The sequence below is a fragment of the Leptodactylus fuscus genome, chromosome 7 (assembly GCF_031893055.1).
Source record: "Leptodactylus fuscus isolate aLepFus1 chromosome 7, aLepFus1.hap2, whole genome shotgun sequence".
NCBI lineage: Eukaryota > Metazoa > Chordata > Amphibia > Anura > Leptodactylidae > Leptodactylus > Leptodactylus fuscus.
Window position 1 is genome coordinate 27,308,824 of NC_134271.1, and position 25,691 is coordinate 27,334,514.

Here is a 25,691-nt window from a genome sequence, read left to right on the forward strand (position 1 = left end):
CACCAGGAAGGTCTGGAGTCCTGCAGAATTGGGAGGGAGACCACCCTGCCTCACATATGTTTTAGTCATGAGGGTTCTTGTAGCCTTGGGCTGTCAGTGACTGCAAAATTATATAGGCCTAGACCAAAGCTGTATACAGAACTGCTTAGTAATATACAAAAATCTAATATAAAACATATAGGAATGGAATATTACATGGCAGTATAACCAGCATATAGTCTGCTATATAGTACACACATATGTATGTATATTATACATTTATATATGCACACACTATGGCAGTTTTCAGAAACAGCACCACTCTTGCCCACAGGCCATATACGGTATTGCATCTCAGCTTTATTCCCTTTATCGTCATTTAGTGCAATACCAGAACAGCCCACGGACAGGAGTGGCGTCGCTTACAACATGAATGAAACCAACACAGTCTGATTTCTGACCATTTTAATAGAGAAATAAAATGTGCGTAAAAAATACATAAAATGGGCTAAGACTGTGACGGCCTGACACTCTCCTCTCATACACACCACACTCACACTGACTCTCACACTCACACATAGTGTTGCACAAGCAGTGATACTCACTCACACTCGCACGTCATTCGCTTCTGATCAGATCTGACACTGTATATAATAAATTCTCTCCAGAGGGAACCTTGGCCATTCATAATGTACGGGTGAACTGCGGAATAGACGTCTTATAATATCTAAGATGGATCCTCTGAAGTGCGGTCATAAATTCGGAGGATACTATATTAGTGAATATAAATTCTTCTTTCTTAAAAAAGGGGGGTGATCACCTGTATACAATTATATATATAATATATAAAAGTACTGTAAAAGTTCTAAAACTTTGGGGGTCAGAGTCGAGTAGCTTCATCATCTGAGTCCTCGGGGGTCTGTAAACCATCCCCTTCCACAAGGTCTGACCCCCAGCCCCTTGTGATAGAAGAAGGGGTACTCTGTGTTGAAGATGGCGGACCGGAGCTGCTCCCGCCCTTACTGCCTCCTTCCTCTTGTAGATATCGCCGCACTTCTTGGGGAAGCTGACGTAACTCTGCTTGGCATTCTTCTTCCAACTGGGCCATCAGCTAGAAGGAAGATGGAGAGAGAGAGGATGAGGAAGAGGGTGGCAGAGAGGAGGGCACTACGTCTGCCTGTAGTATGGCGCAGCACTGACCTTCGGCTCCTCGTCCTTTATTCTCTGCAGCGTCTCTTGGTGAGCGGCTAGTAACTTTTCTAGACGTTTGTTTTGTGCTTCTTCTAACTGCAGGGAGAAGACATTTATATAGAGGGCTGGCAGCGGGCCGAGCGATGGCGTCTGATATAACAAATATTCCTACATTACATGCCGACTGCTGTACTGAATAGATGCTGGGAGCGTAAAACATTACTACAGGCAATGGTAACAAACCAGGAGGCTCCTCTTAAAGGGAACCTGCCACCAGGTGTATGCGGCCCTGGCTGAGGACACCGGGGTTATACTGGTGTGCCACTTTATGAGCCCTCATAAACCCTTACACAATTCTGTAATATGGCCACTAGTTTCTTAGACTGCTTCATGCACACTGGGGGTAAAGGTCATGAAGACTGGTGTATAGGGTTGAGCCGATCTTGACTTTTCAGGATCGATTTTGAAATCCGATTTCCGATCATTTTTCATTCGAACCCGATCTCGATCCCAATGCAAGTCAATGGGATTTTTTTACTAACCGGAGATCGGATTTTAAAAACGTTCCTATTCACTATACAGCATGGAATCTAACAATTGAATGCTTTAATTGTTAGAATCCACGCTGTGTAGTGATTTTTTTTAATCACTAAGTAACCAGAGGATTTTTTATTAGTCCTTTGGTTACTTAGCCCCCCCTGGTGTCCACTTACCTGCAGAGATGGATGGTCCGGTGCTCGGTGTTCTCGTTCTTCTTCGCCTCGCTGCCCCCTGCCTCCCGGGTTAGGAGAGTGTGGGCGGGTACTGGGAGGGGAGATGTCACATCTCCCCGCCCTGTACCCACCCACACTCTCCTAATCCACAAGCCCCGCCTTCTTCCTAGCTCTTTAACACTAACCTGGGAGGCGGGGGCAGCGAGGCGAAGAAGAACGAGAACACCGGGCACCGGACCAGCCATCTCTGCAGGTAAGTAGCTACTAGAGATGTTAGCCAGTGTCCCATTAGAATGAATGGATGCAGCCGGCGCGCAGGGGGTTAAGGCTGTGTGCCGGCTGTTTCCATTCATTCCTATGGAACCGCAGCAGAGCCTTCACACTGAGTATACACTCCGCTCAGAATGAGCAGAGCGTATACTCAGTGTGAAGGCTAACATTGTTAGCTTTTCCCACAATGCTTGCCCAGTAGCAAAGCATTGTGGGAAATAATCACTGATCTCGATCCCACCTAAAAAGATCGTGTTCGGAATTCCGATCGCGAAATTTTCTCGATTGCCGATCGGAATAGGATCTTTTCCGAACACGATCGCTCAACCCTATTGGTGTATGATATGTCAGTCTTGATGTCCTGCCAGCTCCCTGTTGTCATAAAAAGGGGGGGGTAAATGACAATGAATGTGGCACGGCCAACTTTAAGAAGTGTGTCAAGGGTGGCGCAAAAACGTGCGTTTATTTAAGGCATACCTACAGAATAGTACATGTGAATATAAGAAACTTTTGTAATGTAGTTTATTAAGGAGATCGGTTTCCTTCCCCACTTATTAGGCTGCTCTCTTCCTCCTTATTTGAGTCTGTCTGTTTACATGGAATCTGTAGCTGTAGCTCACACTCTATGGAGAGGGGAGGGGGGAGGAGGATGTAAATTCATTTATTGCCTCATTCTGTGCACTGGTAGCCTGTTATCTCTAGTATTAGTATAGCAGCAGCAGTTATCTGTGTATGTTTTCCAGCAGCTGCCTCCTCCTCCCCCTCCCTTCTCCATAAACCAATAACATAAAAAGTAACAGCTTAAAAAATGGAGAAGGAAACATATTCCTTAAACAAGATCTATTACACATTTTCTTATATTTACATGTACTACTCAATTATGATTTTTTTATAACTTAAAACTTGCAAGTGGTTGTAATAAGTAACAAATCACCGGTTTAAAGCATTTTTTTATGCCCCCCAAAAAAGTTAAATAATAATGAGCTCCCCCCATAGTGCTTTGGTAGTCATAGACACTCCCCCTGCCCCATCCAACAGCAGGGGGGAGTGTCTGTGACTACCAAAGCACAGTGTACATAGAGTAGTCTGAGAAGCAGGGACCGGAGGGACACGTTGGACTTTGGAGCCCTGACTCTTGTGCGACTTGTCCGTAGCCACACACTTCAATCACATACACAATTAGGTAGCCTAATACAAAGCTATATCATTTTTCCTCTGTTGCCAGGCAGCCAGCATTCCCTGCCACACATTTATATGCCACTCTAGAGCCTTGCAATGATATGTTTACTAAATATACCCAAGCAATCTGCCCGCTGGATCCCGCACCAATTAACAAATGCAGATAAGCAGTAAGTAATGGAAGCTATTTTAATTGATGCGAGCCGGTGTGTCCTCCATTAGTAGCATCGCCGCAAAGATCAGCACATAGTGTAACAGTGACAGGACGAAAGGCCGGCCTGAAATTCAGCGACCGCCCCAAGTTCTGACAATTATTATACCATGTTATAGTGATGGCTTTCCAAACAAATCTAAAAAAAATGCTATGGTGAAAAAACTCACTCCGGGGCTTAGCCCGTGTGAATAAGTCCCCTTCTGCCCACCTGTACCAATGTAAAGAGGTTTCCTAAGATGCCAGTGTCCTCTGCTGTGCATGTGCCGACACTACACGTCCACAGCTTCCCTTTATCTACCGCACAGTAGCAGACGACATTTTCAATCTATGCCACAATTTTCTTTTACAGGGGCTTCTTTATTCGGGCTAAAGCAGTCCCCAAAGTGATCCAAAGACTCCTTATGCTGTTATATCAGAGTATGGCGTGTCATAAATAGATTAAGAAAGTGGACAACCCCTTTAAGCTGGCCGTAGTCTTAGACTGTATGTGTTTCTCCCCTTAGAGAATACATGCATGCTCAGCCACAATAAGCATGCATGTGTTTAACTCAGGAGACATAGCTGTTGACATAGCCAAGGGTCATCTAATGTGTATGGCCAGATATTTTTATCCATGTAGTTGTTAGGTGTACAGGACTATTCTCATTTTGGCCGTTTCCTCTGCTCATTATCACTACATCCGAACCCAGAAATGACATCTACGACGGCCTATCAAAAAACCAGAGCGGACCGTTCAGACCCTATAGACAGGTATGGCGCAGCAGTTTCATCTATCTGACTCATTTCACATAAACGTGGATTCCTGGATTCTTCACTTACACTGCGGATAAAGTTCACGGATTCATTGATGTGACGTCTGTTGATCTCCGTCAGTTCTCTGCAGAGAAATAACATGTGATAAATGGAAGACGGAATAATAAGGGAAGGAAACAGAAATGTAGTAGGAGGAAAAAAGACAAATGATCAAGAAGGATAAGAGCCGACAGTCTCTCACTGACCCTTCCTTCTTGTGCCGGTCTTGTGACTTGACCTTGGTGATGCTGTTATGTCTCTTTCTGTCCAGGATCTTCTGCAGTTCCTTCTTCTCTCTATAATGATATATAAAGACAGATATAGTAGGTTATTTTCGTCTTTCAGCGTCACAGACGACCTCCAACATTTTTCAAATTTAACATATAAAGGCCTAATAGTCACAACCTTGTACCGTCTGTGAATGGAGTCTCTGCGCCATCTTTATTTTATTTTAAAGGGGCTCCTTATTTTAAACCAGCCACCTCTCTTACCGCTGTTTTAGTGGTCTGGTTCTCCATCGCCTCCTACTGGATCCGAATGACAGACTACGGCACTAGTGTGAACCTAACATTACAGAGTTGTAAGGAACTTGCAGCTAAAAAAGTGAGGTTGTTATATAGTGCCGTGTCTTATTTAAGGGTTGGCAATTTCTTGTTCTAGCACATCTGTGATACTAACATCATGTGCATCACTAACATACCGCTATTAGCCGCCCTGTACTGATGTCCTCACCTGTAAAGCACAACTCAGGGCGGGTTCACATCTGCACCCGCTCTCCGCTTTGTGGGTTTCTGCCGACAGGAGACGGAAACCCAGCAGTCAGTGTCCGCCCGTGAGCGTCTTCTGGTCTCCACGGCGAAACCGGACATAAAGTCTTACATGTCCGACTTTGTGTCTGGTTAAAAAAAATGGTTTTGCGGCAGAGAGGCAGTAGACGCTCACGGGCGGACACTTTGCAAACCCATTCAAATGAATGGGTTTGAAAAGTGACTGCTGGTTTCCGTCTCCTTTCAGTTTCTCGGGCAGAAGACGGAAACCTGCAAAGCGGAGACCGGGCGCTGGTGAGAACCCGCCCTCACCGGGCTCCACAGACTAAATATGGCGACTGATGGAGGGGAATAGGACACAACACACATCAGCAACCCATACTGAAAACCAGCACATGAAGCATTTGCATTGGTTATTAAATAGGGGCTACAGATTAAACCCATTGGGGCAGATTTATGAAGACACCCCTCATAAATACACTGATTCCTCTGCCAGGTTGCGTCCTGTATTGAAACAGAGGCCAGATTGTAACTGGTATAGTTTTTGGGAATTATATGCGGCAATAATATGGCTTCTAGGAAAGAGAGGAGGGTGGTGAAAAACTGAAGGAGTCATAATTTTTTGCACAAATCTGATTTTCAGAAAAATTTGCTATTTTTTCATGCCTCGCATAAAGCATATATTTGGTGGGTCACAAGCCCCTCCAGTCCAGGCTGTACTGACCAGGGGATGGCAGTTCACAGACAACAACATTGCGTCTGAGCTGCTGACTGCAGTGTATTAGGAGGTGACACATCATGTCTTGAACTCTCTTTCTCATTATTAGTTTCTCTGCGGGGAAACGGAGCATTTACACTGCAGTCATGCCAATAGCAGAAGGTTCCCCGCAGCGTGCCCTCCTGTGATACAGCTGTAAGGGGGCACCTTCCATTTTCAACAATCCTATTTCCACATTAAGGGTAGCGGCATACACGAAGGAAGTTTCCACCCAAATGTACAGGCATAACCTGCTTATATGACTGTGGATCTGCATTGGATTCCACCCCTGTACCCTGAAAGGTGTGAAAATCCACAGCAGAAATTCCCATGCTTTGGAGTTAGATATCCACACAGCAGGTCAATCTCTTTCACTGCATGTGAGTGAGATTTCTTATGTCACTCATACACCTTTCCTGTAATCCTCTGCAGATTTTCCTTGCACAGAAAACAACTTCTCTACGTGTGAGTTTATCCTTCCAGATCAGTCCTGTTATTCGAGGGTTAAACACAACACTCACTTCTCACTAATTTCTTTTAGCTTCTTGAGCTGGGAGGTATGATAGGCTTGAGCGACGTCTTGAAGCTTCTGCACAGCCTGTAGGTAGAGAGCCAAGAAGAGTCTTTGTTAGGTTCTGCGCTGAGGGCGTCCCTCAGGATTTTTTTGGGGAAATACTGCACCTGTTGAAGGTGGATGTGTTTGATTTTCCTTTCTTGCTCATGCTGCAGCTCTCGGAGCTCCACAAGACGTCTTTGTTGCTCTCCCTGCAGATCCATCATCTTCTTCTGCTGCTCCTCCTGCTCTGGCAATGAGCTGCAGTCACAAAGACAAAAGGTAACGCACGAATAATGGACGGTGTGACGTGAACACGCGTAACAAGAGAAAAGCAGTATACAATATATGATCATCCTGAAGACTCCCCTCTGAGCTGTAGTGTTACCATACTTCAGGGACTTACTCTGCTTTGGGGCTCCTTGTGAACTTCTTCTTGCGGATGCTTTGGAGCTGTATGAATCTGCTGTTCTGCTCCTTGCAGAGGGAAGACACCTTGCGTAGGTGTTTACGGTGCAGTTGGCGCAATTCTTGGTATTGTCGGCAGAGCAGCTTTACAAAGCTTTTCTGTAACTTCAACTCCTCCAAGGAAGGAGCTCGAACATCTGAGTGTTACAGGAAAAAACATAACCATGATGAATCTCACATGAGTCTATCCTATAAGATGGAAGAAATCATTTTTACATCATTACCTGTCAATATACTCGCTATGAGGTCATCTCGTTGTTGAGCTGAGATAAAACCAAAATGTAAAAAGTTACATATATGTATATACAGTATAGTTTACATATATGAATATCATATCAATATAACATTATATGAAGATCAGGCTTCTAGTTATTACCGTGATGGCGAACCTATGGCATGGGTGTCAGAGGTGGCACTCAGAGCCCTCTCCTTGGGCAACCATCCATGGAACAGATTATACTGTGTGGGGGCCACCGTGAGGCAAATTGTACTGTGTGGGGATCACTGTGGAGCAGATTGTACTGTGTGGGGGCCACTGTGCAACAGATTATACTGTGTGGGGGCCACTGTGGATCAGATTGTACTGTGTGGGGGCCACTGTGGATCAGATTGTACTATGTGGGGGTCACTGTGGAGCAGATTGTACTGTGTGGGGGCCACTGTGCAGCAGATTGTACTGTGTGGGGGCCACTGCGGAGCAGATTGTACTGTGTGAGGGTCACTGTGAAGCAGATTGGACTGTGTGGAGGTCACATTGGAGCAGAAAGCTCTATAAAGCCCTATTTGTATGACCATATTTTGCAGGTCTGTAATTGTGTGCAATTGTGGATCCGCACATTATTAAGGTTAAATTGCCGTGTTGGCACTTTGTGATAAATTAGTGGGTTTTGGGTTGCAGTTTGGGCCCTTGGTCTCTAAAAGGTTCGCCATCACTGAGTTATTCCAAACATATGTATGTCACGGACACCAAAGTACTATGTAGTGTAGAAACCCTGAGCCCTTTAGATAATAGGAAGTATTTCTGGTCTCCCCCATTTCTCACCCAAACACTGGAAGAAGACACACATTTTGCCCTTGTAGTAGGTCTACAAGGAAGCGCTCAGTGAGACAGCACTTGGAGAATGATAAACGCAGTTAAATGATAAAATTCTTCCTGTTGCCACTAGGGGGAGCTCACTGCTGTGTAAAGGAATGTAAGCGTTCAGAAAAACAGAATGTAAAGAATGGGGGTCTCATGTCCCCCATTTTAATGGTGTGAGGGTCATGTATGCGCCTTGCCGCTCCAATAAATCTGTATGGTTCTGATCGAGATAGCCACATACTTAGTTACTGCTAGCAGATATTGCTATATTCATATAGACATATATATTGCTAGTATTTCCAGCTGAAAAAGAACATATTGTCTGTCACTAGTTTAATGTCTATGGGATGAAAACAAGAAATAGACATGGTGGTGATGTCTTCCGTCTCTTATCTCTCATGTATATTACATACCAGGGGGTGGTACTGGGGTGATAGAGGGCTTCTTGTCATACGGAGTCCTGTTGGAAGAATCATACGTGGTGTCTGGCTTTTTCCTGTCTGGTGTTTTTTCAGTGTTGTTGAGCTGAAAACAATTGGAAAACAGCAAAGATAAGTCGACATCGGCCTAGGTTAGCAGGTCCAGACACATGACATGTATACAAGCTGAACCTGCTGACCACCTAATGTATAGGGGGCCGCACAGATCAGAAGGCAGATGTCAGGGGAGAGAAGAGTTGGACATTTGGATTTAGACATGTCCTTGTCCTTAGAGGAGACAAGTCACGGCTCGGGGTGTCTAGTGTTGGCCTTTTGTACTTTCTCAATTCACAATACATACATGCTTAGCCAAGTGTACACGTGGAGGGGGAGGCAAGAGAGATACCCACTGAAAGAATGTGCCATACTAGAGAGCATTGGATTAAAGGGGTATTCCAGCCAGGGCAAGATACCCCTATCTAAATAACAGGGTGTAATTTGCTGATAGATGGGGGTCCAACAGTCTAGACTCCCACTGATCACTGAGTATTGTTGTAATTTAAAGGGGTATTCCAGCTAAAGCAAGTTACCCCTCTCTCCGGTACCTTAACTTAGCGGTGGTTGGATCTTTCCTGGCTAATCTTTTCTTAACAACTTTCCACTGGGTCCAACACATAAACAAACCAAACGGGATGCATATTCTTCACATACGGATACTTCATAAACAGGGTTCTTAAAAAACGACCAGAGGATTTACTTTCCTTACAACTCAACCGGCATCCAGAGAGGCCACATAAGACAAGGAGAAGTGTCGCCAATTTCTGTGAGCGCAATCCGCTCTAAGTATCACCGTATTGAAGTCCAAATGAATAAAGTTGTCTTTTCTTTTAAGCCAGGCTCACATACAGCTTGTGTGTGTATATAGCGTGTTCTGCTTTGAATGACCCCAAGGGGCAGTATATAATACATTGTATAGACAAAGTACCGGTTGGACTAATATAATTAGCATAACATGATTGGTGGCAATGTTGTAACAATAGTCCTAGAGCATGCCTATTGGATAAGAAACTGGAGAGAAGTCATACCCCCTGAAAGGGCACCACATGGCTGAAATCCAAAATGGAGGTTACACAAGCTGACATCCTTCACACCCCTATCTAAAGGACAATGGGTCTGAATAATAAGGTTCTGACCACTGGGGATCCCCACCAGCGTGCGCTGTCCTTTCAGTTCTTTTGATCGGTGGGGTTCTCACAATCAGGAGGGGTAACTTGTTCTGACTGAAATACCCCTTTAAATGACAACTTCCTGTTATAAGGATTTGTGTATAGTTGCTGAACTAATGGCCGAGTTAATAATCTGTGAACATGTTCATATATTTTTACAGAAGGCAAAGGTGCAGGGAAATGAAGTCATGGATGAGAAGATTCCCGAGATGTAATGCACTAGTTACGCCATTTCCTAATGATGATACCCATGATGAATCGTGTAGCGTACCTCACTTTCTCCGATCAGAGCCACGAGCTTCTTTGCCCTCTCATCCAGGCTGACATGTTGGATGGGGTTTATCAGAGCTCTGATGTATTCTGGGGAGGATGAAGTTAGTGTCAGTATTACATGGCGTACAAAACAACTGGCAATTAAAAACCATCAGCAAACAACAGGTTAACAGGAGAACCAATTATAAATGTGTGTGATAAAGATGAAAGGACAATGGGAGGATGGAGATGATAAGAGACGCATTACAGCAATGGCAGTGATCACTGACCTTGGTGGTCATCGGGGATGTAGTCATTGGCTTCAGTGTATACAAGAAGACCCGGGAGACATAAAGGCTGATTGATCTCATTCCTGAGACAGATGTAGTGATAACCTGTAAGAAAAAGAAGGATTCACCCGGGCGTTATCTGGAGCTTGTACAAGACACCAGCGAAGCTGTACACCATCGCCCTTTAGGGTGTATACAGGAGAACAGCTTTATACAACACATGGCATTGATCATGACCAGCTTATGTTAAAGGGTTAAACTTATTAGGTCAAACCGTATATAAAAATATATACATGTGTAATGCTAAATCTGCAGAAACTGTGACATCCAGAGTTGGAAGAAGGAGCCAAGTGTATTACGGTGCAGAATTTCATGGAAAGGAGACAAAATCTGTTTATATGAAATGCGAAAATATATTATGCCACAGGATACGAGGTTTGCTTTAAGGAAGATTTCAGAAGAAACCTGTAACTTAAACCTCAGAAATTCCTTTAGTCTGGTTGTTTCCTTGTTGAAATGTATTCCTATCAGTTTGACATGACCCCGAGAGCTCTCTGAGGCCTTCAGGAAGACATTTACAGATGTCTATGAGCGAGACATTCAAAGAGATGGCCAAATAATTGGACATCAATCATTACATTGTCCAGAAGATCCTCTAAATATAAAGGAGATCTCAGAGAACTGCCAACAACTTGTTTTTGTAGATTTGGAGAAAAACAACTCTGAAGTTTGATGCCAGTGAGGCAGTCGGTGCGCTGAGGATAGGACTGTAGCTCCCTGGAGCTCTGCTCTTAACACTTACGGAAATATGCAGAGGATTTGAGGCGGATTCTGCACCCAAATCCACGGCATAATCTGACTCTCAGGACGCTGAAAAAATAAGTGTCCTGCACGATCTTATCATGGATACCACTGCTCGAGACTCCCTGCAGATAAAGCAGATCTGGGCCAAATCAGCCACGACACAATGGCGATGTCCAGCATCTGCATTCAGATGCTCCAGAGCATTGTGGGTGGTGCTCCAGAGAGCTGAAGGCCCGCCCACAGTGCACCAACTTGCCTAACACTTCAAAATTGTTTTGCTGCAAACCTACGAAAGTGACATACATAACATAGGTACAATGTTTATCACTGTGATGCGCTCTGTAATGTGGTGGTAGCTTGGGGGAGATGGCAGACTCCCTTTAAGCTGATCATTAGACAAAGGCTACATAGGAGGTGCCAGGAGGAAACCATTGCTGACCACTTAGAACAAGGCACTTCTTTACTCCATATATCTCTAAACTTTATTTGTTTAATATAAGATTGTAGTGTTATGTTATGGTATGTTCGCATGGATTTAATATTTGGTGAGTATTATCTGTAGCACAAATGGGGGTCCCCTGTGTGAATGGGGCGGTTGCACGCATGCAGGATCTCCACTCCACAGGACTGAAGGAGACAGTGCTCGGTCAGTCCCATAGAAGCTGGTCACAAACACGCTATTTGCTTTATTCATGACTCGGGACCACTGTTGATCTGACTGGTAGAGGACCATCACTCACTGTAGATAGGAGATAAATGTTATTTATTGGAAGCCCCTTAGATTTAATAACGCAGTGTTTTCCATCATCTCAAGGCTAAACCAGTTGTCACAGAAACCAGGAAGAAGAGCTATATATAAGCAGAGATTAATACATCAAGCTAGCTGTCTAGAAGAAGAGCACCTGCTGACAGATCCGTGTCTCTGTTTCCTTCTGTTTGCACCTCTCTATACAAAAATCACATCCTGGCTCCAAAAAGAACAAAAATATGCAGAAAGCTTTATTCTGGTCATTATAACCTGAGCCAGGTATCAGCGGCAATGAGACTGTATTGCAGCATGATAAGGGAATGGTCTCAAGACTGAACCATTCACAGGATAGATGATAAGAGTCTGATGGGGGTCTGACAACTTGGACCCTCACGGATCAGTCCCGTTTCAACTCTCCAGCCTCTTCAAATAGCTGATTGACCGGAGCCCATCCGATCTTTAGTTGATGACCTATCCCAAGGATAGGTCATCGATTATTATGCCTGGAAAACAACTTTAACTTAAAAAAATGTGTTTTAGAACTAAAATAGCAGGACATTGATTCTATCTACAGACCCCAAAGAGGATTCAGTCACTGGAGCATCTTGGACCAAGGTAGCTGAGAATGGTGGACTGGATCATTTATGGGGCCCTTAGATAAATAATACCTTGCAAAAAAAAATGACAAATCCTTCTTTTCTTGCCGCCTCACCTGGCCGTATAGCAGACACTGGTAGAATTCTGTGGCCAACAAACTTTCCACCTTCCTCAAAGACGGCAATACGTAGAGAAGCGAGGGTGGGTAGCACCACCTAGAGGATTAACAGGTTGAGAACATCAGAATCTAAAGACATGGTAAAGAACTGGAAGCGAAAGGAAGTAGAGACACTTCTAGACATATAATCATACCTTATGGAATATAAAAGGTTCCTCGTCCCATACAGGGTTAAAGGAGTTTCCTTGGGAAGTTTTTGTTCTAAACTTCCTTTTCGTGTCAACAGGCAAACCAAACATGTCAACCTCTACGTAGATGCCAACCCGTTTATCGGAGAGGAACTGCCCCGAAATGATCTGGAAACAAACAAAAGACATAAGTCATAAAGCAGCCATGAACTAATAGGTTAATGTCTCCCCCAATCCTATTCCGGCCTCTTACCTTAATTTTCACTGTGTTAGCTACAATCCCATCTACTATGTTTTCTGTGAAAGGATCAAATGGCTTGTCAGTTCTGCGCATGAATTCGGGCTTCAGGAGGTACCCGCTGCGTCTGTTATACTCAAATATCCCCATATTTAGCTGCATGGGAAGGTCTACAAGGGACAGAGACTGAACGTTACACGTAGGACTTAGGAACAATACATGATACAAGAGAAGGTCAATGTCACGGATGAGAGCAGGACGCGAGCTTAGATATCATACGGGACACAGACAACATCCTAACCTTGGAAAGATAAGAAGAAGAAACATAATGCTAGGAAAATGCAGCAATGACAAGGAAAAAACATGGTGACATGGAGCCGACGACGTATAGACCAACATATATAGGAGTCAGGACATTATTACGGGAAAGACATGACAGTGGTAGGCAAGACAACCAGAATAATGGTGCACCTTCCTGCAGAATCACACCTACAGCGACTACAGCTGTGCACAATAAGGGCTAGTTCACATGGAGTTGTTTGTCAGCAGATTTTGACGCAGAATCCGCCTCACAATCTGCTTGCAAAAACGCCTCCCATTCATTTCAATGGGAGCCGCTAGCTTTTTAAAGATAGGTCAGGTCACTTTAAAAAAAAAAAAAAATCGCTAGTGACCTGACCTATCCTTAGACGGATTCAGCTTTGAAAAACCCATTGAAGTCATTGGGAGGCGGAAAAAACGCTTCTAAAACCGCTAGTGTTTTTCAAAGAGAAGTTTGCAGGTCCATGCGCTGTGCTGGAGCAAAAAAACACCCCAAAACTAAAAATACCTCATGTAAAAAACGCATCAAAAAACCATTTCCTAAATCCTGAAGCAGATTTTTTCAGCTTGCAAAAAACTCTGTGTGAACATATCTAAAAGCCGGGTTCGCATGGGGGTTTTTTGGACCGGATTTTGAGGCAGTGCATACAGTGCACCGGCATCAGGTTGCGCCATTCTGCTCCGGATTAGGGCCTAGTTGGAAGGAAGTGTTCGCACCGTGGACTCTGCGGTGGATTCCGCCTCAAGAAAGGGCAGGTCGCTTTTTTTTCCCCACGAGCGGGAAAAGGAACCCATTGAAGTCAATAGGAGGCGACTTTTGAGCCGGATTCTGACATGGATTCCGCATCAAAATCCAGCCCAAAAAACCCCATGTGAACCCGGCTTTATACTTTCAATGTTACCTCATCAGGAATTCCTCCATCTTAGGTTCACTTTCACATTGCATTTCATACTGGAGGACTTCCCGATGAAATCCTCAGAGTTTCACATTTCATGGATGTCCCTGCGCCATTAAACCACTAAACTTCCCAACAACTTTTGGTTTTCTAGAAGTATTTGTCACATTGATGAATATTGTAATGTACTTTATTAATGGAATGTGATTCCTTTCCATCAAAGCCTGCACTGAAATCCATTCGTGTCATATCCATATTCTTGTTTCTCTCACTAACGCGGGGGTGTATGGACTCTAATAAAGAAGGGAAATTGGAGGTGATGTAATTTCTATAGACACCAGCCATCACTATACCCCTATAGTTTCCCTAGAGACAGGCGGCATTGGACGTGTTTGGCACATGCTGTGCCCCTATCCCGTTGTCCCTCTTACAGGACAGTGAATAGCCGTATTCTCCTACTGCCCAGAGCAACCTAGTAAACTAGAAAAGCGAAGAACATAGAGCGGAGAATTAGCGATAGAAGCCAGAAGTACACAGCCATATTTCATACAGCGCTGCTCTTGTAGTCTGACATTAGAGCTGGCACAAGGTTGTAAATATGGCATCAAACTATGTGGGCACCAGCACTGGGTCTAATGAATGGGCCTGGTGTCATCTGTAAACAGAACATAAAGCCAGCTCTTCAGGACACGCTCAGACAACGGGAAAATTATGGCTCCCATTTTCTTCAAGTTTTGTCCAAATTTAGGAACCGTACACAGCGGATTTTTTATGCCCCAATAACATTAACTCTTTAAAAGGACCATTTCGTGGTTTTCAATCCAATTTACCCTCAATGTCGCCTACTATGAAGGGGATAAAAATATGAACATGTTGAGAACTTGGGACGTATAGTCTGTACAAGTTTGACAATGAAAAAAAAAATCCTGTTGTTGTGTATACAGCTGTTAGGGCTAGTTCAGATGGGGTTCCACGTGAACACATTGCGTCGCGGCTGCAGTGCACCAGCATCCCGTTGCAGCCTTCCCGCTCCAGTGTAACAGAGGAGTAACAGAGGGACGACACAATCCAGAGTTCCAAAAAGGAGGGTGCAAGTCTTTACTGAGGTGAGAGGTCCTCTCTTAAAGTATTGCTGAATTACACTTCGTAGGTTCGTAAGATGTTGTGGACAGATATCGGCGACTATGACTACTGACCGGACTAGAGAAGGGATTACAAATGTATAGACAATATGTCTTCTTCTCAGGCACAGAGAGCAGCTGGCATCCAGATTAGCTCTAAGACGTATCTGTAGTCACGTCTTCACACCCAGGGTATCATGGTATTGAAGCATTTACCCTCTGACAGTCAGAAGTATGATAAAGCTTATTAATGACATATGTGGACTTCCACATCCCGGGAGTGGCGCTAAACTTTACAATTCTAGATTTACAAAGGTTTAGCACTTCAGGCACCCTGTTTCAGACAGTCACATTTGGAGCGGGAAATATGGGCCCATGTAACGGTTTGTGGCTCAGCTGACCCAAACCCACTGTAACAGTGATCCAAGATGCTGTGAGTACCAGCGTACCACGAGTATACTGTCCAATACTGTCCATAAATGATGCTGTGAGTAGAGGACAGGAGACTAGCAGCTGGGCAAGGACTCACAGGGAACAATGATACAGTGAGATCAGATAGGCCAAGTCATGGACCAGCAGGTAAAAATGTAGGCGTCACATAGGGCAAGGCTTCCTGACCAAATATGCCATCTAAATGATCCCTTAGGGGTCATTCACACGGAGTAACGCCGGGCGTGTATTACAGCCGTACACGCTGGCGCTACGGCAGGCTGCCGAACACTTCCCATTCACTTCAATGGGAGCGCTCGTAAACGCCGCTGACGAGCGCTCCCATTGAAGTGAATGGGAAGTGTTCGGCAGTCTGCCGTAACGCTGGCGTGTACGGCTGTAATACACGCCTGGCGTTACTCCGTGTGAATGCCCCCTTAAAGGGGTTTTCCCACAGTCAAATTTTATAACCTTTATATACAATAGATGACAAATATCTGGCCCACCGACCCTGAGCCGTGGTCTTTACACAGGAAACCACAGAGATAACTAAATGTACTAAAGAGATCAGGGAGGACAAATAGGGATCATAGGGGTGCCCAGGACTAAAGTGCCTTTAAGCAAAACCTACCACTACACCGACATCATGCCTTTATGCAGATGGGGTTTAGGGTCCCAAACCTGTTTGTTTAAGTTACAGCCGTACGTCCCCAAAATTAATAAGTCACTGGCAAAGGAGTCCAGAAGTCTGCTTCGAGAGGCCATTGTGCAGGGTATGCATACTGAAGCGAGGTGTACCAGCCTTGACTTCACCAGGCACAATTTGCATTGTCTACAGTGAGTTATAACGTAATTTTCTGAAGGGGGGCAGTAATTTAGTCAGTTGGATAATGGCATGCTGGAGGTATAGCGGTCCCAGACCAGCCAACCACTGGATCACCCCAAACTCCCAATGTATCCTCACCGCTCAACCACAGTGTAGAGAGACTTAATGAGGGTGGTGGTCAAGCATGCTCACAGCCACTCCATTGTAGTCTAGGGGACTAACAGACAGCGGACTACAGTATCTTCATCATTCCTTCGGAAACTTACCCAATGTCTGAAAGTTTAACGCCACCATCTGACATCCTGCATTCCAGAATACCTGGGGCATGTAATTCGAGGAATCTACCCTTGTTCCTTTGGGGTAAATACGACTCAGCTGCTTCTTGTTATATCTGAGAGCAGGAAAGGTGAAGGAAAAACAGGTAGAAAGAGAAAGAAAAGGTAACTAGTAAAAGAGTTCAAGTTGGGCGTGGACTGGTGGATGGGGGGAGGCGGATAATATGTAATGAGGAGGGATGTTATGGAAATTGAAAAACCAAAAGGGATGGGTGGAAACGGAACTTTTTTTTTTTTTAATGTAGATTGTGAGCCCCATATAGGGATCACAATGTACATTATTTTTCCTATCAGTATGTCTTTGTAGAATGGGAGGAAATGTGCACAAATATGGGGAGAACATACAAACTCCTTGCAGGATTTGAACCCAGGACTTCAACGCTGCAAGTCTGCAGTGCTAACCACTGAGCCACCGTGCTGCCCCAGAAACTGACCTTTATGCATCTGTATTGCGACCAAGTGTCCTGGTCTGACCAAGGGTCTACTGACCACAGCTCACAGCATCAGAAATCATTACCATGCGGAGTCTTTAGGTCAGTAGACCTGTGGTCAAGGAACAACTAGCTGGAATATGGCACGAAAAAGTACCTGTAATTTACTTGTGTGAAAATGATCATAAGGGAGACATTAGGGAAAAAATAGTGAAGCGGAATAATAATCTGGTTTTACAAAGGGCATAGAAAGATGGCAAGAGTGTTTTACAGGGAATATAGATTTGTCTGTATACTGTAGATTTGTCTGTATACTGCAGTCTACGTAATACAACAACGCTGTATCTAAAATGAGAAATGAACCAATTTTGCAAATAGTCTTAAAGGGGTTGTCTGGTAGGGCAGCATCACCGTTTCTCAGCTGCCAAGGTCCTTGCTGGCCTCTACTTCCTGAACACACAGGAAGTGCCCATTCAGCCAATCACTGGCTAAGGCGTGGCTCTGGCCAGTGTCTGGCTAAATGGTTATTTCCCATCTGTTAAAAGGGACTGAGAAGTGACCCATGCAGTGTTGAAATACGAGCAGTAGATGGTAGGCGAGTACTGTTTTTAACTCATTTCTGTTTAAAAAAAAAAAAAAAAATCCCCAGCAGACAATCCCTTTAATTATATATTTCCTAAGATCTGCATCTGTAAGGTAAAAGTCTATAAATACACCCTGTGCAGTCTCAGCCTGCTGTCACACTCCCTCATCTTAATCTGTCCCCTATTTCTTACCAACAGGCGGGCGGGCGGGCGTATGACGGCAGGATCAGACTACACAGGGGTTGTTTAGAGTCTGTTATCATGGAGATCAATAGGTCTACAGACACACAACGGCACTCTATGTTTAACATAGATCATCTGCAAAAGTGGGTTCAAGTTTTTATTTTAGATGCAATGGAGCAACAAAAGGTGCGGTTGTAAAGTGGACGTGACCTTTACATAGCCTGTATACGTTACAGTAGGGCTTAGACCGTCACATACCAAACACCTTCTTAATTTTGCTTTAAGGCGGAGTTTGCCTTTAAGAAAGGACTAAAAGGATACTCGACAAACTCCATGGGAGATTTAGTGAGCTGTTCCAGTGCTTTAGTCTCAACAAAGGAAGACATTTCATAATATTTATTCCGCTCTGTGAAAGAATGAAGGGACGGAGCGAGAACAAAGGAAGACGAGGAATGTGGGAGATGGAATGAGAAGGAGATGGTGTCAAAGGGAAGGATACGTGGGTTATTAAGGGATGAAAGGAAAGGAAACAGCAATTGAGAAAATTGGGGAAAAAAGAAAAAATATATTAACAGCTATACGATAAGCACATCCTCCAGGTACACGACCAGATACATTTAACCCTTTCAGTGGGCGATTTGCATCACAGTCATGAATAAATCTTAAAGGGGTCCTATCATTAAAAGTCATTTTTTTGTCCCTAACACATAGGAATAGCCTTAAGAAAGGCTATTCTTCTCCTACCTTTAGATGTCTTCTCCGCGCTGCCATTTCCTTTATAATCCGGTTTTCGTTGGTATACAAATGAGTTCTCTCGCAGCACTGGGGGAGTCACCAATGCTGCGAGAGAACTCTCCAGCGCCGCCTCCATCTTTTTCAGGAATGGCCTCTCACTGTGTCTTCTTCCGGCGGGTGGCTTCAAACTTCTAGGCCTCAGGCCTAGAGCAAAGCCGATTGTGCATTCCCGCCGGCCACAAGAAAATGGCCTCTTGCACAGTATTGTAAGCAGCCATTTTCTTGTGGCCAGCAGGCATGAGCGGTCGGCTTTGCCCTAGGCCTAGAAATATGAAGCCACTGCCGGAAGATGATGTGTAAAGAGCCCGTTCCTGAAGAAGATGGAGGCGGCGCTGGAGAGTTCTCTTGCAGCATTGGGGACACCCCCAGTGCTGTGAGAGAACTCATTTACATACCGACGAAAACTGGATTATATACCGAATGGCGGCGCAGAGAAGACATCTAAAGGTAGGAAAATTATAGCCTTTCTTAAGGCTATTCCTACGTGTTAGGGACAAAAAATTGACTTTTAATGATAGGATCCCTTTAAATTGGTTGTGCCACGAATACTAATGGCAATACATGTACTGAATATAGATTTTATAGTAACTTTATATTGGTATTAAAGAAGAGGTTTCTTTACAAAAATATCACAATTATCTGCTTTTAATAGCACCCCTGGTTTCCAAAATGCATAGGTCTGTGCAAGGCCTTCTAGTAAGGATCTGTTATTCATGCACGACCAGTGGAATACAGTACAGCTTCTGCTGTAACCTCAGTGATAGAAACAGGGATATCATTTAGGCTGGACATAGGCTTTCCTTCTACTTCTCAGACAGAAAGCCCAGCATGGGCACCAGCAGCAGCATATACATTAGGTAGAGGTTCTGATAGAGACGCCAAGAAACAAGGGAAAAAAGCAGATAAGTACATTCCCACTGCTTCTTTTATGGAGGATCCAGAAGAAGCTGTGCTGTACTCCACTGGGCATGCACAACTAACAGAGTCCCGCTTGAAGTAAATGCACAGGTCATTACGAACACTAGGGGGTGCTATTACAAGCAGATAATTATGATATTATTTATAATGAGATTATGAGATGATCTTTGTAAGCGCTCACTACTCTGTTAACAGATGAAGGTCCTAAACGAAGAAACTAAGAATTCCCTAATAAGGTATTTCATAATATGTCTCCTAAACCAGACAAGTTTGCAGTGACACAATAGTAAATCCCCCCAGCTAGCTATACAACAGCAAAGAAACAGTATAAACAGAATTCCTCTTTGTGTGAGAGTGGAAAATAGATCATTCATTTGTTATACTTGTTTTTACTATTTTGAGCCTTTTGGAAATGAACAAAATTTATCCACGGATGATATTATAATGATTAATATATGAAATAGAAAATCGTCATCTCATGGCCAAGAAAGCAGAGTCATATCTCAGAACAGAAGACTGTGCGACATTTGATAAATTGGAGACAAATTATGAGAAACGCAGAGTCCTAAAAAACTGACTTTAATATATGCCATCATGGTAAATTTCTCTTTAATATTGTTATGCCTATTGCAAGGTCTGAGGGATGGGCGCAACACACTAGGTATAACACAAATGTATCAGGTTTGGCTGGAGTGTTCCTTTAAAAATTCCACCTCAATATGGACTTGGAGGCTGCTTTTATGGATCCCATACCCAAGTAAAATCACTGGGACCACCCATTACAAAGTGAGCATGTATATATAATGGTAAACTACATATCGATCTTTCCTCTATTCCAAAATTTCCCAGCACCCAATATCCCAGCTCCATGGGTTACTCACTGTTGGCCACATCAAATGACTTGAACTTAACGGGTTCCACGTAGTTAACAAGATTGGACATTTCTTCTGTGGCACTGACTTCACTACTCGCTGTGCCCTAGAAAAACATGGCAGCGGTATTAGAAGATAATATAGTATAGATCAGATATGAGGAGCGTTTGGATGCCACACTAACCTCATCAGACTTTTTGGGGTCAGTAGGTTCTTCATCTTCCTCCTCTTCGCTATAAGCATCACGGTCTAAAGATCATGACAAACAGGAGGATAGTAAGGGTAAAGGTAGCGTATTAAAGGAGTTATTTAAGATCATGAGTGTTATGGAGTATGATATGGGGGAAGGGGGGGGGGGGGGCAACGCCCAGACCTTGCGGATTTTGCTGCCTTCGGGTGCCCAGAACTGTATACATGTTATATTGACCAGTTCTGCTCCTACTCAAGTGAATGGAAGGAGAGTGCCGTTCCCCAGTATGCGGCTCTGTAGCAATAGGCTCTGCTCACATTCACACGATTAGGATTAGAACTGCTCTGCGTTGTGTACACTGTATACCGCTTACAGTAGCAGGATCAGCTGATCGGTGTGGGGTCCAAGTTTCTCACCCCCACCAATCAGATCTCCATTAACTATCTAGTAAATATGGCAACAGTATCCAAAACACATGAGATCTTGGGCAACCCCTTTAACCATTACTATAGATTGAAATTAGGGCACAGGATCTTAATCACACCTATAGACTTGCGTGGCTCTACACACTTTGGAATCCTTTCCTCGATCTTCTCATCACCATTGGAAAGAGTTAACGAAACATCAGCTGAGTCGGAGGCCAGGGTACCTGCAGCGAAAGAATGAATATTCAGTACATAGTCCTCAGTACAAATTGAGTTACACATAGGCAGTGCGGGGTGTTTACAAGCAATAAGCTTTATCTGTATTCACAGAGGTCTGTATCTAAAGGCCCAATTACACCCGCTGACTATTGGAGTTCATTGAGTGCTGATCAGCAATATAGCATGGCAATTGGCGCTGAAGTGAAAGGTCAATGCACACTGCATGGGGGAGAAACAAGCGCCCATGTGATCATTCGCACCCCATACAGCTCTATTATATTGGTAGCACATCCTCTGCTTACAAAGAGAGATGTGCTGCCAAACAGGGGGCATTTATAATGCTTACATATACAAGCCAGCCAGCCATAAACAAGCCAGCCAGCAACCAGACATGTCTACATGGCCAAAGACTGGGTGACCCATTGCACAGTCTGTGGGGGGTCTGGGTCGGGGATCCCTGCTGATCAGCTATTTGAAGAGCCAGTGATATCATATTCATCAGTCACATTGGACAGCAACAGCTCAATCCCATTTAAGCGAATGGGGCTGAGCAGCAATACCAAGCAGAGCCCCTACGCAATAAACGGTGCTGTGTTTGGTACTCACGGAAAAGACCGCCATACTCACCCGAATGCCAAGCGCTCTTCATCCATCTGAACATTTGCAGGTCCCAGGCGTCAGACTCTCACCCATCACATATTGGTGACCTATCCTAAGGATAGGTCATCAATATACAAGTCACGGAAAACCTCTTTAACCCCACTGAGGCAAGATGAATCAACTCTTTAGAATACGAGCATGTGACTATATCACGTAAGGTTCCAGGGTATATTAGATATCTGCCATTGATGTGACCTCTGTACTATTACCAACAACTAAGCGTGAACTGCGTCAGCCAATGCGTTATTGACCGCCTTTGGAAATGATGAGTCGTGAAATTGCTTTTATATTCTGATTTTATTTTACGTTGTGCTTGTTTACTGAAATGGAAAAGCTGAAATAAACTAAATTGAAGGAAAACAAAAATATAATTTGGTTGTATTCACCTCGAGTCGCAAAGCAAAAAACTTCTCAAAAGTCTCGGGTAGAATTCACACAACAAAATTAACAGTGCAATGCTCCGAATATCTCATCTATTCGACATCAACTATGTCAATGTCTATTACTTACAGAGCGCACAACCAGCCACTGTGAAGACTGAATCAATTCTCTATGAAATTAATGCCTAGAACCCCCCCGGTCCCTAAATACATGCGGTGAAAAATAGGCTTCGGTCCATGAAATAGGGACCAGACGTCAGCACAACGCTGATATAAGGCTCACCCATGTGAAGCAAGCCCTGCACCCCAAAATTATAGCATCAAAGAGTTTCGTAATAGGTTTTTGTGACTTTTTGGGGTTATTTGCAGAAAACAGAAATTGCTAAATTTGTTCCACTCTTGTTCCAGTATTAGGTGGTAGAAATGAGCGAGTACTGTTCGGATCAGCCGATCCGAACAGCACGCTCCATAGAAATGAATGGATGCACCTGGTACTTCCGCTTTGACGTCGGCCGGCCGCTTAACCCCCTGCGTGCCGACTACGTCCATTCATTTCTATGCGAGCGTGCTGTTCGGATCTGCCCCATTATATGCAATATGAGGGAAGTGTAAAATGATGGTAACAGATATTAGATTATTGTCAGCCGAACCTGCAGACAATCGAATGTTTAAATGGCTGCTGGGTAGTCTCCAATAACTCCAATTGGTAAAAGCACAGGTTGGATTTTACCTACTGTCTATCCCAAATGTCTAATATTTTAGCCAACAACAGCGCCATCCCAATAACTAGTAAGTACAAGTACGTACCTATGGCAGGTGACTCGGACACGCTGGAGGAGTCGCTGTATGTGTTGGACGGCTGTTCGCTGACTCTTCTCTTCACACTGCCCTCCGAGCCTTTTCCCCCTACCCTGTGCCTCTTTTTGTTCTTGACTAGGATCTTACCCATAAGTTCTTGGGGGCTTGGGAGTTGAAAACCTGGCTGCAGCTAAGGACAAGAATAGAGACATGAGAAGCAGGCAGAGGAGAGGAAGACCGCAGCATGTAGACTGGCACAGGGTCAGATAAGCAGAACCAAGAACTTTCCTAGCCATGTTTCTCCTTGGATCAGGATCAGTCAATATTGGTCTGGCGCCTTCACTGCATCTCAGTGGTGATTGAAGACAGAGGGTGCTGAGCTGCAGTGAAGGTGCTGGGATGTTGTACGGCTGAACGGTCTGGGGGCTGGGTGTCGCCCTCCCGATCAATCAGGTATTTATAGCCTATCCTAAGGCTAGGCCATAAAAACATAAGCCCAGACAACCCCTTTAAGGCTCGTTAGAAAAAAGTTGACTGCACCACATTGGAGAAAAGCTGAGCCCATCAACTTTGTGGAATCAGCTGACTATCTAAAGTGTATGGTGGTCTCCTATGGATCAGGCAAGCTGAACTCCAATTCCATATTATTCTGCAGGTGTAAGATGTCACCAGTGGACCTGGTAGGGGTTACTCTTCTCTCTCCACTGAAAATACAGGTATGCTTGGCTGAACCAAGGTGGTTGAGGTAGTCGGGAGGACAGTAGATGGCTATAGAAGCGTGCCCCTTAGGCCACATGGTAATATCAGATATAGACAACTAAATTATTATCAGATAATACATCACTGCCTTACAACAATATAAGTAATGTTGGTTCTGCTTCATGGTTCAGTTCCCAATAGAAAATAAAATCAAGTCTGTAAATTGTCCAAAAGTCCAATACAGCCAGCCTAAAAGTGATCGGTAAAGGAATGGAAGACATGGATGGAGGAAAATGGGGAAAAGGTGTAGTGACGGATGTGAAGGATGCAGAGAGGAGGTAGTGTTGTGAGAAGAGGAAGGATCCTTACAGGATATTTCTCCAGCGGCTCTATTAAGAGGGCGTCTCCAAAGATGTTTCTACAATACTCAGCCATTTTCGCTTGTTGCTTTGCTCTACAAAAAAATGGAAGAGATAATTAAAGGACGGTAATGAAGAGTAGAGAAAACAAGACGGACTATGGAGTCTTACAATGTTCTCTGAGAGCAGGATATGTGAGAGGGAGTCACGCTTAGCACTGTGATATATAGGTATATATGATTTGGTGCAGATTTTCTGAGCAAAAAGCAAAGTTATGTATGATAAGAATATTTGTCTCTTAATATTGGTCGGAAACTGAACAACTCCTTTAAGTATATTGGTTTCCTTCACCATTTATTAAGCTGATCTCCTGCTCCTTATCTTCAATCTGACCATTGTTGACACAAGATTCCATCTTTGTAGGTAACCTCACACACAGATCACTATGGAGAAGGGGCAGGTGTTGGAGGCTGCTGTCAGATAATTGATTTATTGCCTCATTCTGTGCACTAGTAGCATCTTATCTACAAACCTAGTGGTGTTCAAAGAGCAGACAGTAGCACGGTGTAGGAGAACCAATTCTTTGAGTGTGTTTTCTATCAGCCTCATCCTATCCTCTTTATAAACTAGTACAATATGTTGAAAGTAATTCTTCATTTATAGAAAGTTGTTTATAACCGGAGGTACGCTTTAAGCATCTCCACTGTCAATCAGAAGCCTCTGCCACCTATACCGGATACCATTGTATTGATATTTCCATACCCAAACCTTTTCCTACACTGACATCTCACAAAATCAATTTACATTGCTGTTGGCACACAACGGGATTGAGGTCTGGAGGTGCAAGTCTCTAGAGCAGGCCTGGCAATTTATGGCAGAGGCACAAGCTCCAGATAAAGTAAACATAGTTCAATAAGCAGTGATGTTCAAAGTGACTGATCTTTGGGCTACATTCGCACAGGGAAGATATTTTAGTAACTGTCCCATTTATCTTAATGGGGCCTTTAGAAAAAAAAAATAACATTGAGGTGTATATAACAGAGTTTTAATTTCAGAAACTTCTGTATAGTGTATATGTCCCTAAAGTGTTAAGGGTTAATGATGAAACTATTTATTATGTCCAGGCATCATTTTCTATTGACATGAATATCAGATCAGTGGGGGTTCAACAACTGGCTCCCCCTACTGATGACCTGATATTTTCACAGGATATGAAGCCAGTAGTAGACGTCTCCATACGATTGGTGGCCAAAGTGCGTGACTGCAGCTTGAGTCGCATTCAAGTGTATGACAGCTGAGCTGCAATATCACGGCGCAGCCACAGCAAGGTGTAGGGAGCCATCAACATCCAGTTGCTCTGTGATCCGAACAGCTGATCGTTGGGGGTGCAAGGTATGGGATCCCTA

General features: G+C 44.0%; 1 protein-coding gene across 1 annotated transcript in view; it reads right to left on the bottom strand.

The window, feature by feature from the left end:
- Positions 1-337: 337 nt before the first annotated feature.
- PLCB3 (phospholipase C beta 3) overlaps positions 338-25,691 on the bottom strand; it is an 88,170-nt gene continuing 62,816 nt past the window's right edge. Inside the window, exons 13-33 of the mRNA XM_075281486.1 lie at positions 24,296-24,380; positions 23,237-23,417; positions 21,290-21,394; positions 20,740-20,804; positions 20,565-20,661; positions 18,292-18,376; positions 16,704-16,828; positions 12,860-13,014; positions 12,613-12,774; positions 12,416-12,515; positions 10,152-10,256; positions 9,881-9,969; positions 8,378-8,489; positions 7,108-7,146; positions 6,822-7,020; positions 6,544-6,676; positions 6,384-6,460; positions 4,545-4,634; positions 4,366-4,423; positions 1,180-1,266; positions 338-1,090 (exon numbers count right to left, since the gene is read on the bottom strand). Of these exons, the coding sequence (XP_075137587.1) occupies positions 860-1,090; positions 1,180-1,266; positions 4,366-4,423; positions 4,545-4,634; positions 6,384-6,460; positions 6,544-6,676; positions 6,822-7,020; positions 7,108-7,146; positions 8,378-8,489; positions 9,881-9,969; positions 10,152-10,256; positions 12,416-12,515; positions 12,613-12,774; positions 12,860-13,014; positions 16,704-16,828; positions 18,292-18,376; positions 20,565-20,661; positions 20,740-20,804; positions 21,290-21,394; positions 23,237-23,417; positions 24,296-24,380 (2,380 nt within the window). The 3' untranslated portion in view covers positions 338-859. The remainder of the gene's footprint in view (positions 1,091-1,179; positions 1,267-4,365; positions 4,424-4,544; positions 4,635-6,383; positions 6,461-6,543; positions 6,677-6,821; positions 7,021-7,107; positions 7,147-8,377; positions 8,490-9,880; positions 9,970-10,151; positions 10,257-12,415; positions 12,516-12,612; positions 12,775-12,859; positions 13,015-16,703; positions 16,829-18,291; positions 18,377-20,564; positions 20,662-20,739; positions 20,805-21,289; positions 21,395-23,236; positions 23,418-24,295; positions 24,381-25,691) is intronic.